At 45.3% G+C, this 18,404-nt stretch overlaps 1 protein-coding gene across 2 annotated transcripts in view; it reads left to right on the top strand.

Annotated features, from left to right (window-relative positions):
- The window catches only part of ITGA9 (integrin subunit alpha 9), a 250,059-nt gene that overhangs the window by 175,725 nt on the left and 55,930 nt on the right, over positions 1 to 18,404 (top strand). For both annotated transcript variants that reach the window (XR_014503854.1, XM_083407018.1), the window contains exons 19-20: positions 16,647 to 16,739; positions 17,723 to 17,802. Coding sequence is in view for 1 of the 2 variants with exons in the window: in XM_083407018.1 (XP_083263144.1) it covers positions 16,647 to 16,739; positions 17,723 to 17,802 (173 nt within the window). In the remaining variant the exon portion in view is untranslated. The remainder of the gene's footprint in view (positions 1 to 16,646; positions 16,740 to 17,722; positions 17,803 to 18,404) is intronic.

Below are 18,404 nucleotides of genomic sequence, written 5' to 3'. Positions count from 1 at the left end.
TAGCAATATGACATCCACATGCACAACACATAACTTCTGGTCAGTCCGTAATCCTCACTGTGGTAATTCCAGAAAGCTCTCTTTTCCAAGTTGGACATGCCACCATGTAATTTGGGGCATGTCTGTTTTGTACAAACAGGCCTGATTTCCTGTCTTACGTGCTCTCATTCCATTTGGTCAGGCATTTACTCCTTAGGAGAGATTTAAGGGTTTTTATTTAACAGATTCAGAGGTGCAATTAAGAAGATTTGTGGTCTCCGTATGGAAAGGGATGTTCTTTTCTACGCTCCACGCAGTTGCCTTCATTTATCTGAGCTTATTCTAGGGAAGGAGGTGGTTTTCTATACGAACGCATAAACAACCCTCATCTTATTTTTAATATGTATAGTCATTTTGGCCGTAACTGAAGACTGATTTATACAGGAAAAAGGCAACAGCATAGGATCACTGTGTCATTCATTCAAGCACTGCAATCTCCTATTCCTCTGCCTATAATTAGTGTTACTTTAAAAAAAAACAAAAAAACTGAGATTTATCTTCCAAAATATAGTTCATTTATGGCCCATCTGTAGCATTTAGATTTCTAGAAAATGCATCCTTGATCAGCTGCTATTTCCTTTTTATTTTTCACTGGGGAGTTGCTGTTATAAGTTTTATATATATATATAAGAAATTCAGCTGCTTGGGATTTGTTTGACCTTCAGATGTAAAAACCTACTGAATCTACTGTAACTGGTTGCAGATATCCTGGTTTTAAAAGGATTAGGCTCAGATTAAAGGGGCAAGCAGAGGAAGCTCATTTATCTTAAAAATCATTTTGACAGCATCCTTTTCCATGGTCTTGTCAGTCCCATGTTAGTCCCTTAACTCTTTGTTTCTCTCTTCAGCTCACTTGTGAATCGATTTTCTGATAACTTCTTGTGGCCTTTCTCTGTGCATCAAGAAGGGCTTTGAGGTCTAGTGGTTAGAGCTGGCCTGCAGATCTGGATTTGGCAAAATCAAAGACAAGTTTCAGTTCAGCTTCCAGTAGTCAGCTGCCCTATCTCCCTCCCTTAAAGACTTTCTAAATGCAAGCGTGAGTGTGCATTATTTGAAAATATATATCCGTGTTCATTCTCACTAACCCATGGTTTGTCTTAGCATTACGCATGAACAAGGCCAGCTAAATTTGAATGCCTTGAATATTAGCAAAATTTATTTTCATAATGTAACCAGCGTAGTGCTGGTAACTGGTCAATTCCAGTATTTACAGGAGAAGATCATACAAAATTCAATTGTTAGGATTTAAATCAAGAAAGATCTCCGTAAAATAAAGACTAGCCATTAATACTAATTCAAAACTAAGCAGGTTCCGGTATGGTTTCAAACTGGACGTTGAGATTCCTTGCTTTCAGGGGGTTGGACTAGATGACCCTAAGTTCCCTCCCAACTCTATAGTTCTATGAAATCTATGAAACAGTGTCTGATCTGTTCCATACAAAGTCAGTTCTGTAAAGAGGCTTCTTTCTGGCCTTTCACAGTATGTGAGAAGTATTAGTTTTGGCTCTTAAGAAATGGAGTTTCTTTTCCTTGGCAGCAAGACACAGTTGCCTTTTAAAAACTTTGCCGTATATCATTCTAATGAATGAATGGACTATGTGAGTGTGAGAGTGTTTATGGAACAAGGGCTTTGAAATTGTTAATCGCAACCGAAGTATTAATAAGCCACAATAGAATGTCTCACCCTTTTCCTAGCCTCCCCAGTTGATGAAACTGAATGAATTTACGTGCCTCATTGGCCACACCTATATTCTCTCAATTGGTGCTACATATTTTACAGGGGAGCAGACTATGCAGATAATTCACAGGGCTGACATTTTCAGTGACAGCCCTGTATTCTTTATAAAATAGCCCCACCCCCTCTCCATGTCACGTTCCCTAAATCCAAACTGAGAGGCTGCTCTTGGTGCAATAGCTTTTAGTAACACCACGTAGACAACAGCCCAGAGATCACACCAGCCTCTATTCACAGCATAGAGTTCAGGTGTGCGCATTGGTGTAGAACGATTGCAGAAATGACCCAATGCAAAAATGCATCGCATCATCTTCCTATGTGTCTCACTGTGCAAGGTGTACATAAAAGGTAAAGGTAAAGGTACCCCTGCCCGTACGGGCCAGTCTTGACAGACTCTAGGGTTGTGCACCCATCTCACTTAAGAGGCCGAGGGCCAGCGCTGTCCGGAGAGACTTCCAGGTCATGTGGCTAGCGTGACAAAGCTGCATCTGGCGAGCCAGCGCAGCACACGGAAACGCCATTTACCTTCCCGCCAGTAAGCGGTCCCTATTTATCTACTTGCACCCGAGGGTGCTTTCGAACTGCTAGGTTGGCAGGCGCTGGGACCGAGCGACGGGAGCGCACCCCGCCGTGGGGATTCGAACCGCCGACCTTTTGATCGGCAAGCCCTAGGCGCTGAGGCTTTTACCCACAGCGCCACCCGCTGTGGTGTACATACAAGTGATTAAAAAAAAGAGTAGCACTTTTCCACCATAACACTTGTGACCCAGAAGCAAAGCTTTAAGTCATGTTCTGGATTCAGTGACATTTTCTTTTTTTTAATCATTTTAATTTATAGAATGACAGACTATTCTTGAAAAACTATTCCTGTTAAAACTCAAAGCACACATACTGTATTAACTTCCTGCATAGCTGTCAACTTTTCCCTTTTCTTGCGAGGAATCCTATTCGGAATAAGGGAATTTCCCTTAAAAAAAGGAGAAACGTTGTCAGCTATGACTTCCTGTGGTTACAGTTGTGTTTACCAAAAGGGTCAGATTTTAATTCTGATAATTTCTCTCCCCCCCCCCTTTGTTTTCTTTTTTGGTGATTACAAAGCAATACATTTTGAGATGCTCACAAACCACCTGTCTTACCAATGGAATGAATACCTTATGTACGAGGGGCTCCTTGCCATTCCCCCACAAGCCCCAATAGCTTCTCCTCCCCATGCGACAAGATTTTTATAAATTAATTTTAACATTGCTTTTAATGCTGTAACCCATCCCAGCAGCCTAGGGGGAAGGACAGGTAATTAATTAATGCAACCACTGCTCTCATTGTTCACCTTCCTGACTCCATTTCTGAGGCTGTTTCTTTCATTCTGCAGTCCCACTTTGTAGCCCTTTCACCCCCCCCTCCATGTTCATGCGTCTCCCCTCCTTTAGTACAGTGGCGTAGCGTGGGTTGTCAGCACCCGGGGCAAGGCAAGTAATTTGCGCCCCCTAACCCGGGGCAAGGCAAGTAATTTGCGCCGCCCCCCCCCCGCTGCACTGTCCCTCCCCCAGATAGTCCCTCGCTCTCTCTCCGCACCGCACCGCACGCCTGGCACCCTCCCCTCCACAGTGGGCGGCGACCCGGCGGCTCGGATCGGATTCGCACAGCCAGCACTGCAGTGAGAGAGAGTGAGCGAGCCAGGTAGGGGCAGAGAGCTGCGAGTGCGAGCACCCCCCCCCCCCGATGTTGCGCCTGGTGCGGCCGTCCCCCCTGCATCCCCCACGCTACGCCACTGCTTTAGTATACCTGCTTTGCATCGCCTGCATCTTCCTCCTCCCACAACTTGCCACTGCTAAGTTTTTCACCTCCTGCCCAATTATGAAACTGAAGCCACCTATTCCTTAAGACCCTTTCAGGTTCCTGCTTTCTGTGGGATGTGATCCACGAGAGGCAGTCAAGTACAACATTCCTTGTAATGCTAGAGAAGACATGCAAGGGAATGTGTGGTCCAGCCAGTCGAAACTTCCTGTTCCTCCTGGCTGGAGCATCCTTCTTTTTGCATGTGATAGAAGGTGGGCGTCCAGGTAACCAAAGGACGAGTCATGCAGCACACCTCTCTCTTTTTGACTTCCTTCCTCATTTGACCAGCTTCTAGCTAGGACTGCTCTGCTAGATCTCAGCTAGCAGAAACACTGGGATTATTCCCCCATATGGGGTAGATCCACATGTACATATTTGTAACTAAGTGCCTTCAGGAATCCAACTGTGAACTGATGTGAGTAAACTTCTTTTATTGACTTTGAATAAGATTATTGCATCTTTATTCTTTTAAGAGGGATTCAGGTGAACCTACCTGGAACAATCTGAGACAGATTGAATTGTATAATAGTGAGAGGCTCACACGAGCCTGCAACCAGCTATCTGCTGTGCATATAAAAGGGGAGTGTAACTTGCTAGTGCAAGTTAGGAAGGATATTGATAAATAATATGTTCTCTCCTGGCTGCCACCCTAAAGATTCACACACTTTCATCTTCACCCCAGTTCCTATGCCTTGGTGCTTTCAAAAGTTTCGTTGTTGTGAACATTGTAGACTGCTGCTGTTCTGTGAATTGATTTGGTGCTCTCTGAATGTCAATTATTTCAGTAAGCGGATAAATTAAGTTGAATCAGTGCATGCCACCGCCAGCCACTAGCCTCATCCCTGATGTTGAACTCTCTGATCAGCCCTTCCCTAAGCTGTATGCAATAAGATACTTGGGTGAACAATTCCATCCCACCTGGAATCCTGATCATGCAAGGAAGTCCTCATGGGCAGTGGCGTAGCGTGGGGGGCAGGGGGGGACAGCCGCACCGGGCGCAACATCAGGGGGGTAGGGTTAGGGGGCCCAAATCCACGGGTTAGGGGGCTCAAATCCACGGGTTAGGGGGCGCAAATTACTTGCCTTGCCCCGGGTGCTGACAACCCACGCTACGCCACTGCTCATGGGTATGGATGAATGTATGAAGGCACCCTCCCTGTTCATACTCCATGTTTGGACAACAGGGGTGTGACTAATATAGGGTTACCAGACATCCCCGGATTTGCAAATCTGTCCCCGGACAACTTCCGTCCCCGGAATGTCCCCAGGTTTGCAAATCTGTCCCCAGGAAACATGGAGGCGGCAGCCTCAGCAGCCCGGAGCCAGCCTGGTAGTGCAGTTGGCTCTGGCTGGCTTCAGGAGCTGCTCGCTGCCGCCGCCACCACTGCCAAAGGGGAACCGGGGACGTCCGGCAGTAGAGATCTCCTGCCCCCTTCCCCCTTTGTTGTGACAGATCGGGGGAGGCTTGGGAGTTGCAGGTGGGCGGCCGTTGCCCAGGAGGGGCACAAGGTACACAGTTTCTCTGCCAGGCAAGGTGCAAAGCCCTTCTTTCGCACCCTGTGAAACATAAATGCGCAGAGTTTTTTTAAAACTGGGCAACGGTTGCCCGCCCGTGACTCCTGAGCCTCCCCTGATCAGTCAAAACAAAGGGGGGAGGGCAGGAGATCGGGGGAGGCTTGGGAGTCATGGGCGGGCGGCTGTTGCCCAGTTTTTTTAAAAAAAAACCTGTGCATTGATGTGTTTCACAGGTGCAAAAGAAGGGCTTTGCACCTTTATACAATATGCATGTGTGCTTGGGCCCAGGGTCTTTTGCCTCACCATCCTCACTACTGACTCTCTGTTGCTACTCAGCTTCAAAAAAATAAAAAAGTGTTCTCAGATTCACTGAAAAAAATCTGGTAAACATAGACTAATAGGACGTATGACAGCTGGAGCAAGGCACATTGGATCAGCTCTTAAATTGAATCTACTGAGTAGGGCTACACACATATCTTCCGGCTCATCTCCCTCATCCCACTTAGTTCCTTGCACTGATGTTCATTAATGCTCTACCACTCAACCTTGAAAAATATATATTATTAAAGTGGCAAGATGTCTCCCATCTTTAATCTGAGAACTTATTCTGGAGGTAAGTGATTTTTTTTAAGGTTTTCAGTTTTTGCCTTGTGCATTTTGACCGAACTACCAAAATAGACTTTGCTCTTTAGCCGATTCAGATGTAATTCCTTCCTTGACATGATAACTGACTTGGTGATAAATTCGGTCCTTTGGAGAAATAATAGCTTAGTCTCTCTTAAAAGGAAAGAAGTCCAAGAAGGATTCCAAAAAACAGAGAAAACACAAGCGAGTCCAAAATGAGACTCTCGCCAGCACTTTCTTAAGGGAGCCTCTGTTAGAATCCTCTAGCTTTAATGGCATTTTATCACAAGAACCTGACTTGCAGAGGGAACAGACTTCTCCTTTTTTGGTAGAAATGAACTAGTATTTGTGCTGATGATAATCTTACATCAGCATGTCCCAGAGAGCATGCGAAGAGAAATCCAGAAGTAGCTCCACCTTTGAGTTAAAATGGCATTCAGTATTACAAACAGCAATGAGAGAACCCATAAAGGTTTTTGGCTGCTTGTCTTGGATAAACACAGAGGCATTTAGTTGCTTATCCTGAGCAATAATTCAGAACCTTGCATCTGCAGAGCTGCTGTGCAAAATTCACAAGCATCTTTTGATTTCTGTTTTTTTAAAACACACACACACACACACATTTCCAGAACTTCCTGTCTACGGACAGGGCCGGATATTCTTCACATCCAGCCCATCTAAACAGCAATTTAGCTCAAGTAACTTCCTTTCCAATTGCAGAATTAATAATAATAATAATAATAATAATAATAATAATAATAATATCTTTATTGTCATTGCCCCCTTCGGGGACAACGAAATTACTTGGTTGCTCCATAAAAACACTAATTAAAAAATATAGTAAAATACAGCAAAGGAGATTTGATGACTTTCAAAGTCCGGTCTTCCCATTCAGGGCCGAGATCGCTCTGGAGAAGAAGCTGTTCTTAAGACGGCTCGTTCTAGTCTTCATCGTCCTGTATCTCCGTCCCGACGGCAAGAGCTCGAAGAGACAGTGACCAGGATGCGATGGATCTTTTACTATGTCCAGTGCCTTCCTATGGCACCTTGTGGCATAAATCTGCTCTAAGGTGGAAAGTGGGCAGCCAACAATGCTCTCTGCTGCCTTCACAACCCTGCGCAACCCCATCCTGTCCTGGGTAGTACAGCTTCCATACCACACACATAGGCCATAAGTAAGCACGCTCTCAATGGCACAGTGATAGAAGGCAAGCAGCAGTTTCTGCGGTTAGAAAGAGTTAACGTGTAGGGAAATAACACAAATGAAAGGAAAACCTGTTTGAACTCTTGTTGGCAGCCTCCTTCCTCTCTTCTCACCATGCAAATGATCTTTTGTGTTTTCAGTTTGGAACTTGATTGTTTATATATTTTCCCAAGTAATGTGTGCTGATAATGCACTGGGAGCTCAGTCCTTAACAGTAGTATTCACAGTTTAAACCAGTGTTTCACAAACTTGGGTCTTCAGCTGTTTTTGGACTACAACCCCCATCATCTCTAGCTAGCAGGACCAGTGGTCAGGGATGATGGAGACCCAAGTTTGGTTTGGATGCTTCCAGTGGCGTAGCGTGGGTTGTCAGCATCCGGGGCAAGGCAAGTAATTTGCGCCCCCTAACCCGGGGCAAGGCAAGTATTTTGCGCCCCCCCCCCCCCGCTGCACTGTCCCTCCCCCAGATAGTCCCTCTCTCTCTCTCCGCACCGCACCGCACGCCTGGCACCCTCCCCTCCACAGTGGGCGGCGACCCGGCGGCTCGGCTCAGATTCGCACAGCCAGCACTGCAGTAAGAGAGAGTGAGTGAGCAAGGTAGGGGCAGAGAGCTGCGAGTGCGAGCGCGCCCCCCCAGATGTTGCGCCCGGTGCGGCCGGCCCCCCTGCACCTCCCACGCTACGCCACTGGATGCTTCTAAATTTCTAGCATAGCAATTGGTGGTCTTCTTGTGAATCACTGCTGTGCAAGGTTTGAAGAAGACTGTCCTTGATATCCCTCCCTCCCCGCATTCCCATATCTAAAGATGTCAAATGATAGGTAAACCTTATGTGGAGTTAAGCCTGAACTGGGTCTTAAATCTGACCTAAGATTGAGTTCTGGTAGTTAAGTTGCACAAAAGCTTTAATTTAACTTCAGAAAATGAATGCAAACAATTTTTCAAAATTCTTCAAATGTTTGCAGATCGTTATTAATTTTGTAAAAAATGATTTTCTTGCAAATGGAACTGTACTAATATTCTCCTTCCTGCCAGACCACTTCAGCTTTCTCATACGCATGACTTCAGATATATATACACGCTGATTCAAGGATTTCTGGTTTTGGTTTTGTTTAGATTGATCTAACACTCTCTGTCATACTTTGGACACTTTACTTACAGCATTTTAGACCCTGGATTCTTTTCCCATGTGCTAATGTTTCTTGTTGCAGTTACAAAGGTAGAGGAGAGTTCGGAGGGGGGGAAACTATATTGAAACCCCCCCGGGATGTTTCTTTCCGTCGTTTGGAGACTTCCTGTGTAGTCAACACCTGTGATCTCATGATCCAAAAATAGATTCAGCTGTGCGGCAGCGGGGTCTGCAATTAATTCTATTGAAAAAGCCCTCCCCAAACAAGCAGGGACTCCAAGATGTGAAACCAGAATTTGCTGAATTGGAGTTGTGGGTGTGCCTTCAGCACTTACTAATGAGATCATGGAAGAAAGCAGGAAATCTGTGTCCAGTGCCAAAGAAAATATTCTTTCCTTATTTATTTTTTTATTAGAATTCCCCTTCCCCTTCCTAGAACAAGTGGGGAGATTCTTGCACTGACAAACTCTAAAACAGTGAATCAGACACAAGGGTTGCGTATGTGCTTCTGTGAATTATGCAGAAATAGTGGCTGGATTTGTTTCCCCCTCCCCCATTCCCTTTTCCTTTTATATAATATCTAATGGATTGTAAGCTTCCAAACAGGGATTGTGTTGTCTTTTAATACTTGTACAGTTCCTGGAAAATGTTAGGTGGTTCATAAATGATGTGTTGGGTCCAGACCTTCAGCCTTCAGCTTCACTGAAATCAACGGAGCAGGTTAGTTGACGCTAACTTAAGAACTGCTAACTTAAGCCTGGATCCAACCATAGAATAAAATATATCCACATTCATCCAGTGCTTTTCCAGCTGCAGTGGCTCCCAGTGGAGTACAGGGTCAGGTTTAAGGTGCTGGTTTTGACCTTTAAAGCCCTATGCGGCCTAGGACCCACGTACCTACGGGACCGCCTCTCCTGGTATGCCCCGTGGAGGCCCTTAAGGTCCACAAATGACAACATTTTGGAGGTCCCAGGTCGCAAGGTGGTTAGATTGGTCTCAACTAGGGCCAGGGCCTTTTCAGTACTGGCTCCGACTTGGTGGAACGCTCTGTCACAAGAGACTAGGGCCCTGCAAGACTTGACATCTTTCCGCAGGGCCTGCAAGACAGAGCTGTTCCGCCTGGTCTTTGGTTTGGACTCAGTCTGACCCGTATGTTTCCCTCCCCTTATGGTTTTGATCTATGGGCTACTTTTAAAATGAGGCTGCATTTTAAATTGCATTTTAACCTGTATTTTAAATTGCCCCCCCCCCCATTATGTTTTTACTGTAATTTTACTGGTGTTAGCTGCCCCGAGCCTGGCTCTGGCTGGGGAGGGTGGGGTATAAATAAATTATTATTATTATTATTATTATTATTATTATTATTATTATTAATGTAGAGGGTTGGTTTGACAGGGAACTTTTGAGTTTCCAAGGTTCGTGATCTCAAGGCGAGTTCTGGAACGTGTCCAGAGGAGGGCAACCAAAATGGTCAAAGACCTGGAAAGGATGCCTTATGAGGAACGGCTAAGGGAGCTGGGCATGTTTAGCCTGGAGAAGAGGAGGTTAAGGGGTGATATGATAGTTCAAATATATAAAAGGATGTCACATAGAGGAGGGAGAAAGGTTGTTTTCTGCTGCTCCAGAGAAGCGGACACGGAGCAATGGATCCAAACTACAAGAAAGAAGATTCCACCTAAACATTAGGAAGAACTTCCTGACAGTAAGAGCTGTCCGACAGTGGAATTTGCTGCCAAGGAGGGTGGTGGAGTCTCCTTCTTTGGAGGTCTTTAAGCAGAGGCTTGACAACCATATGTCAGGAGTGCTCTGATGGTGTTTCCTGCTTGGCAGGGGGTTGGACTCGATGGCCCTTGTGGTCTCTTCCAACTCTATGATTCTATGATTCTAATAGTGCTCAGCTACACACAGTTAGAAGGTCTCTTTATATCTTCATAGTAAAGACTGAAGGTTGGAAGAGGAGAACAGTCCGCACGCATAGGGAATGGTTGAGTCTTGACCAGGACAAACATACCCAGCTCCCTACACATGTACTCAGGCTGAACACTTGAATAGGGCTCATAATATCTAATAGGGGTATTTCATTAGCTGCCATTCATTTTAATGAATGGGTAATTCAATAGTGTCTTTTTACAAAACCCGAGTGTGTAAGCTTTTTATTTTACCATTTTATTTTACCCTGTTCTTTTAAATCTGTTTCCAGGAATGTAAAAGCATGCTCATTGTTTCATCACAAAATGCTCTGAAGTAGCTGTTACTTTATCTTTAGTTGTCTTTTGAACTTCCTCTCTCCGGATGTTCATAGCTGTCAGCTTGTTTGATCTTATCAAAAAATGTAAGTTTTAAAAAAACCTGTTGCATTTTGTCCAGGAAATGTCTCTTCTCATCATACAGTTTTTTTAATGTTTGTGTTGCTGGATTTCTTTGAGCTGCCTAGATGTATTTTTGCACAAGTAAGGTTTGATGTAGAGAATATATTTAAGGTTAAGAAAGCACATTCAGGTGTTCAACATTAGTTCACATATATTTCTTCAAGCCGCACAATTGAGTGACAAACTAGTTTGTTTTTCTTCCAGGGTTATAGTTCCTTCTCAGGTGTTGCGCCTCAGGTATAGTTCCTTCTCAGGTGTTGCGCCTCCCTGGTCAATTGAGGAGTATTAAGTGCGATGCTGAAGCCCATGTGTATTAAGGAAATGCTCATCAAGAGCCAGTGTGGTGTAGTGGTTAAGAGCGGTAGTCTCCTAATCTGGGGAACAGGGTTCACGTCTCCGCTCCTCCACATGCAGCTGCTGGGTGACCTTGGGCCAGTCATACTTCTTTGAAGTCTCTCAGCCCCACTCACCTCACAGAGTGTTTGTTGTGGGGGAGGAAGGGAAAGGAGAATGTTAGCCGCTTTGAGACTCCTTAAAGGGAGTGAAAGGTGGGCTATCAAATCCAAACTCTTCTTCTTCATCATCCTCTCATGAGATGATCAAAACAAGAGGAGAAGGAGAGCAAAGCAGACTTAAAGGTAAAGGTAAAGGTACCCCTGCCCGTACGGGCCAGTCTTGACAGACTCTAGGGTTGTGCGCCCATCTCACTCAAAGAGGCCGGGGGCCAGCGCTGTCCGAAGACACTTCCGGGTCACGTGGCCAGCGTGACATCGCTGCTCTGGCGAGCCAGAGCCGCACACGGAAACGCCGTTTACCTTCCCGCTAGTAAGCGGTCCCTACTTATCTACTTGCACCCGAGAGTGCTTTCGAACTGCTAGGTTGGCAGGCGCTGGGACCGAACAACGGGAGCTCACCCCGCCGTGGGGATTCGAACCGCCAACCTTTCGATCGGCAAGCCCTAGGCGCTGAGGCTTTAACCCACAGCGCCACCCGTGTCCCATATAGGGACATAGAAACCTGTTTTACCTTGAGTTAGACCAATGTCTCCCAAACTTGGGTCTCCAGTGGTTTTCAGACTACAATTCCCATCATCCCTGACCGCTGGTCTTGCTAGCTAGGGATGATGGGAGTTGTAGCCCAAAAACAGCTGGAGGGCCAGTGTTTGGGAAACACTGAGGTCCACCTAGCTGTCTATCCCAGAAATGGATAATCTGTGGCCTTCCACAAGTTGTTGGACTCCAAATTCCATTAGGCCCGGCCAACAACATTTAGAGGGCCACAGGTTTTTCACTGACTGGCAGCAGCCCTCTGTGGTTTCAGAAACAAGTTTTTCCTCGTCCTACCTGGAGAGTCCAGGGATCTTTTGCACGCAGAGCTCCTCCTGAACCACCTTGCTACATCCCTTTGCCAAATATACACAGTGTAGGTGTTTTTGGGGAACCCTGGTGTAGCTCTGGTGTTCCTCACAGCTATTTCAACACATCCTATTGCCTTCAGGCCAAGGGCAGCACAACACATTTCACCTATGGCTGTAGTGCACAGACTGAAGGATGCAGCTGAGGATTTATCACAATGATGGAGATAATTCTAGGTTATTTGCTATTGCGAGGGATCCAGGTGAATACCTTTCAGATGGCTTGAGAGTGAAAACATAGTACTTTCGCATCTTCAGACAGCTAGCAATATAAAATGAACATGTTGTTCCAAGGCTTCCTTCTGTTTGAATTAATGATTGATTAAATTTAGACCCCACTCTTCCTTCAAGTAATTTAGGACAGAATCTGTGGTTCTTTCCTCCCTCCGTTTTATCTCCACCTGTATGGTACGTTCGGTTGAGAAAATTGGTCTCGTTACAAGATTACCCACTGAAGTGCTTGGATTAACTAGCAGTTTGAACCCGAGTTTTCCCAGTCTTGGTTCAACACTGTAACAACTTTGTGACATACAGAGAGAATCCCTTGTTTGAAATTTTCCATTAAATGCTGTTGTTATTATTTGAAAACAAAGCAAACGTGCTTCAGAAATATAAAGATTTAATGCCTGGTTAGGTTTTTTAAATTGTTGTTTAGTCGTTTAGTCATGTCCGACTCTTCGTGACCCCCTGGACCAGAGCACACCAGGCACTCCTGTCTTCCACTGCCTCCCGCAGTTTGGTCAAACTCATGCTGGTAGCTTCGAAAACACTATCCAACCATCTCATCCTCTGTCATCCCCTTCTCCTTGTGCCCTCCATCTTTCCCAACATCAGGGTTTTTTCTAGGGAGTCTTCTCTTCTCATGAGGTGGCCAAAGTATTGGAGCCTCAGCTTCAGGATCTGTCCTTCCAGTGAGCACTCAGGGCTGATTTCCTTCAGAATGGATAGGTTTGATCTTCTTGCAGTCCATGGGACCCTCAAGAGTCTCCTCCAACACCGTAATTGAAAAGCATCAATTCTTCGGCGATCAGCCTTCTGTATGGTCCAGCTCTCACTTCCATAAATCACTACTTGGAAAACCATAGCTTTAACTATATGGACCTTTGTTGGCAAGGTGATTTTTCTGCTTTTTAAGATGCTGTCTAGGTTTGTCATTGCTTTTCTCCCAAGAAGCAGGTGTCTTTTAATTTCGTGACTGCTGTCACCATCTGCAGTGATCATGGAGCCCAAGAAAGCAAAATCTCTCACTGCCTCCATTTCTTCCCCTTCTATTTGCCAGGAGGTGATGGGACCAGTGCCATGATCTTCGTTTTTTTGATGTTGAGCTTCAAACCATATTTTGCGCTCTCCTCTTTCAACCTTATTAAAAGGTTCTTTAATTCCTCCTCACTTTCTGCCATCAATGTTGTGTCATCTGCATATCTGAGGTTGTTGATATTTCTTCCGGCAATCTTAATTCCGGCTAGGGATTCATCCAGCCCAGCCTTTCGCATGATGAATTCTGCATATAAGTTAAATAAGCAGGGAGACAATATACAGCATTGCCGTACTCCTTTCTCAATTTTGAACCAATCAGTTGTTCCATATCCAGTTCTAACTGTAGCTTCTTGTCCCACATAGAGATTTCTCAGGAGACTGATGAGGTGATCAGGCACTCCCATTTCTTTAAGAACTTGCCATAGTTTGCTATATTTTAATTAAAGGTAAAGGTAAAGGTACCCCTGCCCGTACGGGCCAGTCTTGACAGACTCTAGGGTTGTGCGCCCATCTCACTCAAGAGGCCGGGGGCCAGCGCTGTCCAGAGACACTTCCGGGTCACGTGGCCAGCGTGACATCGCTGTTCTGGCGAGCCAGAGCCGCACACGGAAACGCCGTTTACCTTCCCGCTAGTAAGCAGTCCCTATTTATCTACTTGCAGCCGGGAGTGCTTTCGAACTCCTAGGTTGGCAGGCGCTGGGACCGAACAACGGGAGCGCACCCCGCCGCGGGGATTCGAACCGCCAACCTTTCGATCGGCAAGCCCTAGGCGCTGAGGCTTTTACCCACAGCGCCACCCGTGTCCCATATTTTAATTAATGTAGTGCTATTTGATCCTCATGGATGCTCCAACAAGAGTGCTTTGAGTTGCTTTGAGCACAGTAAGCTGTCTTATTCCAGGTTAGACAATTTGCCCATCAGGTCCAGTATTGTCTACCCTCCAAGATCATAGCAGAAGTCTTCTCCAATACTGTTACCACGACCTTTTCTTAAAAACTAGAATTTATGGGAATCAAAGCTAGGACGCTTTCCATGCAAAGTATGAGCTCCCCCACTGAGTTATGGTCACTCTTTTTTGTTCATTGGCCCCAAATGGCTCTGTTTGTACAAGATCCATACTTTGACTTTGTTTGTATAATCCGGTGGCCTTGATCCCAGTACGCACAACAGAACAAGATTTGATTCTAAACCATGAGTAGGCAAACTAAGGCCTGGGGGCTGGATCTGGCCCAATCGCCTTCTAAATCCGGCCCACGGATGGTCCAGGAATCAGCGTGTTTTTACATGAGTAGAATGTGTGCTTTTATTTAAAATGCATCTCTGGGTTATTTGTGGGGCATTCCCCCCCAATAGTCTGGGCCCCAGTTCTGAGGGACAGTGGACCGGCCCCCTGCTGAAAAAGTTTGCTGACCCCTGTTCTAAACTGTCCTAGGCAGTGCGCATGTGTATAACTTAGAGAAGTTCGTGTTCTTCAGCGATACATTTTTCTGCAGCATTCTTTCAATTAAAATCCGGATCGTGTTCTCCTAAGGTAACCATAGCTCTGTTAAACTACTGAGAATATAAATGAAAATACTAGATGAGAAGAAATGTGGGAGTTTAGGTTAAAGCGAAACCAAACATCATATTAGTACATCCATGGAAAACCACAGCAGGCTTTTGGATGGTGATCAGCCTAACTGGTAGGCCCTGAGAAGATTATATGGAGGCATTTTCTAAAACTGCTCAGATGGTCTTTTAATTTCTGAAAATAGGAGGCCCTTGGATGTGTGGAGTGAGTATATTGAGCTACATCCTTTTTAGGTTTTGCTCAAACCAAAACGGCTCACTTTTAATAATGATTAAGCCTTAGATATGGGACGCGGGTGGCGCTGTGGGTTAAACCACAGAGCCACGGACTTGCCGATCAGAAGGTCGGCGGTTCGAATCCCCATGACGGGGTGAGCTCCCGTTGCTCGGTCCCTTTTCCTGTCAACCTAGCAGTTCAAAAGCATGTCAAAGTGCAAGTAGATAAATGGGTACCGCTCCAGCGGGAAGGTAAACGGCGTTTGCATGCGCTGCTCTGGTTGGCCAGAAGCGGCTTAGTCATGGTGGCCACATAACCCGGAAGCTGTACGCCAGCTCCCTCGACCAATAAAGCGAGATGAGCACCGCAACCCCAGAGTCGGCCACGACTGGACCTAATGGTCAGGGGTCCCTTTACCTTTACCTTTAAGCCTTAGATAATGAGTCCATTTGTTTGTGAAACACATTTAGAAAATAACTGGGTTGGTGTGCAAGCTTCCTGTCCTGACCATAAGCAGGAGCCCATGGGACCTGATGGATACCTGTGGGTGTCTCAGTTAGGGAGGGAGTTGCAGATCACTCGTCCATCACTGAGAGTCAGCGGAAGGTGTTGGAGACAAATTAAGGGGACATACTTTCCCTCATGCTCTTGATAGCTAAGCTTTGCAGTCAACTTTGCAAAGGAAAAGTAAACTAAGCTCGCTGCATCGTGCTCTTACTGTGGTTATTTAACCACTTAGTAACCATTTTGCAACCTGGAATACCTTTCAGCAATGCTATGTTTTTCTTCTCTGTGACTGTTATAGAAACTGTAGCTAAATACCTGTTGAGAGCAACAAAGTCACAAGCTAAGATCTTGTCCAAATAAATGTAACTATGCTTCTTTTCTGTTAGGTAGTTATTTGGTATTATATCTGATCTTATATTTGTTTGTTAGTGTAACTAGATTTATATACTGCTTAATCAACAACCAAAAACTCTAATCAGTTTATATAAAATAGTAAAAGCGGTTTAAAAAACAAGCATACTATAATGGTTCTAGGGGTTGTCTCAATGTCTGGCTGGGTTGCCTGAGTGAACCATTCCTGTCCGGGCAGCCACTCGCCCATGACCGTCTCAATCGCTGGCAGAATCCGTCAGTGGGCGTTTCTTAAACTTCTTCCAGCAAAGAAGTTCTTTGACGCCCAGTCTCCGCCTACTCTCCCTGCGCAGAAGGCTTCTGCGCAAGGAGGGCATGGGCAGCGGAGGACCCCTTCTCTCGCCGCTGGTCCCCGGCAAGGAGTCATGGGATTGCCTTGCCGATTCCCCCATCTGCCCCCCTTCTCCACTGGAGCTACGCTGATTCTCTTCCCCAGAAGACGGGCTGCCCCTCCCACTCCCGGGACGCTCTCTGGGATCCCTTCGGAGCTTGCTCTCTCCCTCGGACACTGATGGCAGTTCCCTGACACATACATAATAACATTGCATGTTAAAATTACATGTGTGGGGTTTGCCTAAACAAATAAAATTTTAGCACATGTTGAAAGCAATACAGCAAAGGCACTTGCCTAATATTAGTATTTTTATATATTACTGGATATGCAAGTCTTATTGTGAGGTCTGTTGATTGACTTGGTTAAATCCCACTGATTTCATGGGGAAGAAAGTGCATCTAACTTTGTCTGGATACAGCCCAGTGTTTTCTTCTCTCTGCCGCAGTTTCATGGACTGAAGCATTTCCTCGCTTTCCCCTCTTTTTCAGGATGAGATGGGCATTGCTTGCGAGTTGCTGGAGCCAGACTCTGACTTTCTGAAGTGCAGCGTGGGCTTCCCCTTCATGAGATCAAAGTCAAAGGTAGAGAGTTATGGTTTTCAGTAGCTGTGAGCTTCTCTGTGTAACAAGCGGACCTTTGGGTCTCTGACCGCTTTGCAAACACAGCATGGCTTTGCGCCTTGACCACAGAGGTGCTGTGGTCACCATTCAGCTCTCGTTGTGAAGTGCCCCTGGTCTTTCCTCACCAAACAAAGTTCAATGGTCGGGCTGTGGCGGCTGTTCGTAGCCACAGAGCCCTAATAGAAGCTGACTGAGAAATCTAATGTGAGTTCTTTTTAGCAGCCAGAAAATAATGCTATGAAGCTTCTTTGGCTGATATTTGGAGGAGAGCAGTCCACCATTTCTGTCCTTAGCTGCCCTGCTTTATCATGTATTGTCTCCTGCTATTCAAAGTATGTAATGTTCAGATAACATGCTATGCAACGCAGAGCCAATGAAAATAAATGGTGGTATTATTTTTTCATTCCGAATTTTTATTTGTCATATTTTTTCAGTTAGCTAGTGGGCCTATAACCTTTCATTCCAACAGTGCTGCTGGGTGTTTCAAAGCTAGATTTTCTGTGTACAACCAGTGAAGCCAATTGCCAAATCTATTTTGAATTCTTCAGTTTTTAGTTATTTCCTGTTCCTTGCTGTTCCCAGTTACTTGAACTTGGGAGGGGAGCGCCTGTCATGGGACAGCGATGTAGCTGTTTTGTGTTTACTCACATTTGATAGCATGCTCTGGTACAGATCCGAGAGGGACCATACTTCCAATGTTGGATATGAGTTCCTGTCTGTACTTGCATATGTGAGTAATGCATGCAGGTGACGTTGGTTATGTATAGAAAAACAACTATGGCTCTTTACCTATGAAAGCTTTAGGCATTTCAAATGGTGCTCAATGTATGCATTTTAGAGAAATGGCAGCAGTGTCATGGAAAAAATGTATTTAATTCCAATATGGTTCATATCCAGAACAAGATCCACAAAGTGCTAAGCACCGTTTTCTTTCCCCCTCCTAGTATGAGTTCAGCGTCATCTTTGATACTAGTCATTTGTCTGGGGAAGAGGACATTCTCTCATTCCTTGTCACTGCTCAGAGGTAAAGTATATTTCACTTTTAATCTTCAGGCAGATAGACGCAGGAAAAGGATGGGGTTAGCTAGTGGGCCTATAGCCTTTCATCCCAACAGTGGAGAGGGAAAAAAAACTGGAATGGGACTAAAACAAACTGACTTGTTCATCCTTTGCTAGATATGGACATATTTGGAGGAAAATATTTCTCGAATGCTGGCACAAATTCCTTCCTTTTCTTTCATTTTTTAAAAGATGCAAAATGGTTAACGTTTTAGCACGTCATTTGCAGAGAGGCCAAGATTTAAATACTGGTATGTGTATAGATGATAAGAATATTCAGAAAGGCACAGCATTCAGGATGCAGGCAAGAGTCCTGGAAGGATTAAAACCAGCGTATAACAAAGAATCTTAGCTCTCCTTTTAAGGAAGAACATAAATGGTCAGTGATGTAATATAATTTAGCGTCTCAAGTGACTGAGACAGTCCATTCCCACGTTGCTCATTCCTTGAATGTAGCCTTGAATGCTTTTAAAACGGGCCGTTTATTTCGCTTTCCTGGTGCTGTGGGAAGTTGCATCCCTGGGCTGTCTCCACTGTGGATCTTTTTTTTTATTCTGGATATGAGTT

This window comes from Podarcis tiliguerta (assembly GCF_965153285.1).
Source record: "Podarcis tiliguerta genome assembly, chromosome: 12".
NCBI classification, from domain to species: Eukaryota; Metazoa; Chordata; class Lepidosauria; order Squamata; family Lacertidae; genus Podarcis; species Podarcis tiliguerta.
Note: the sequence above shows the minus strand (reverse complement) of the source record. Positions and strands in the feature narration are given on the sequence as shown.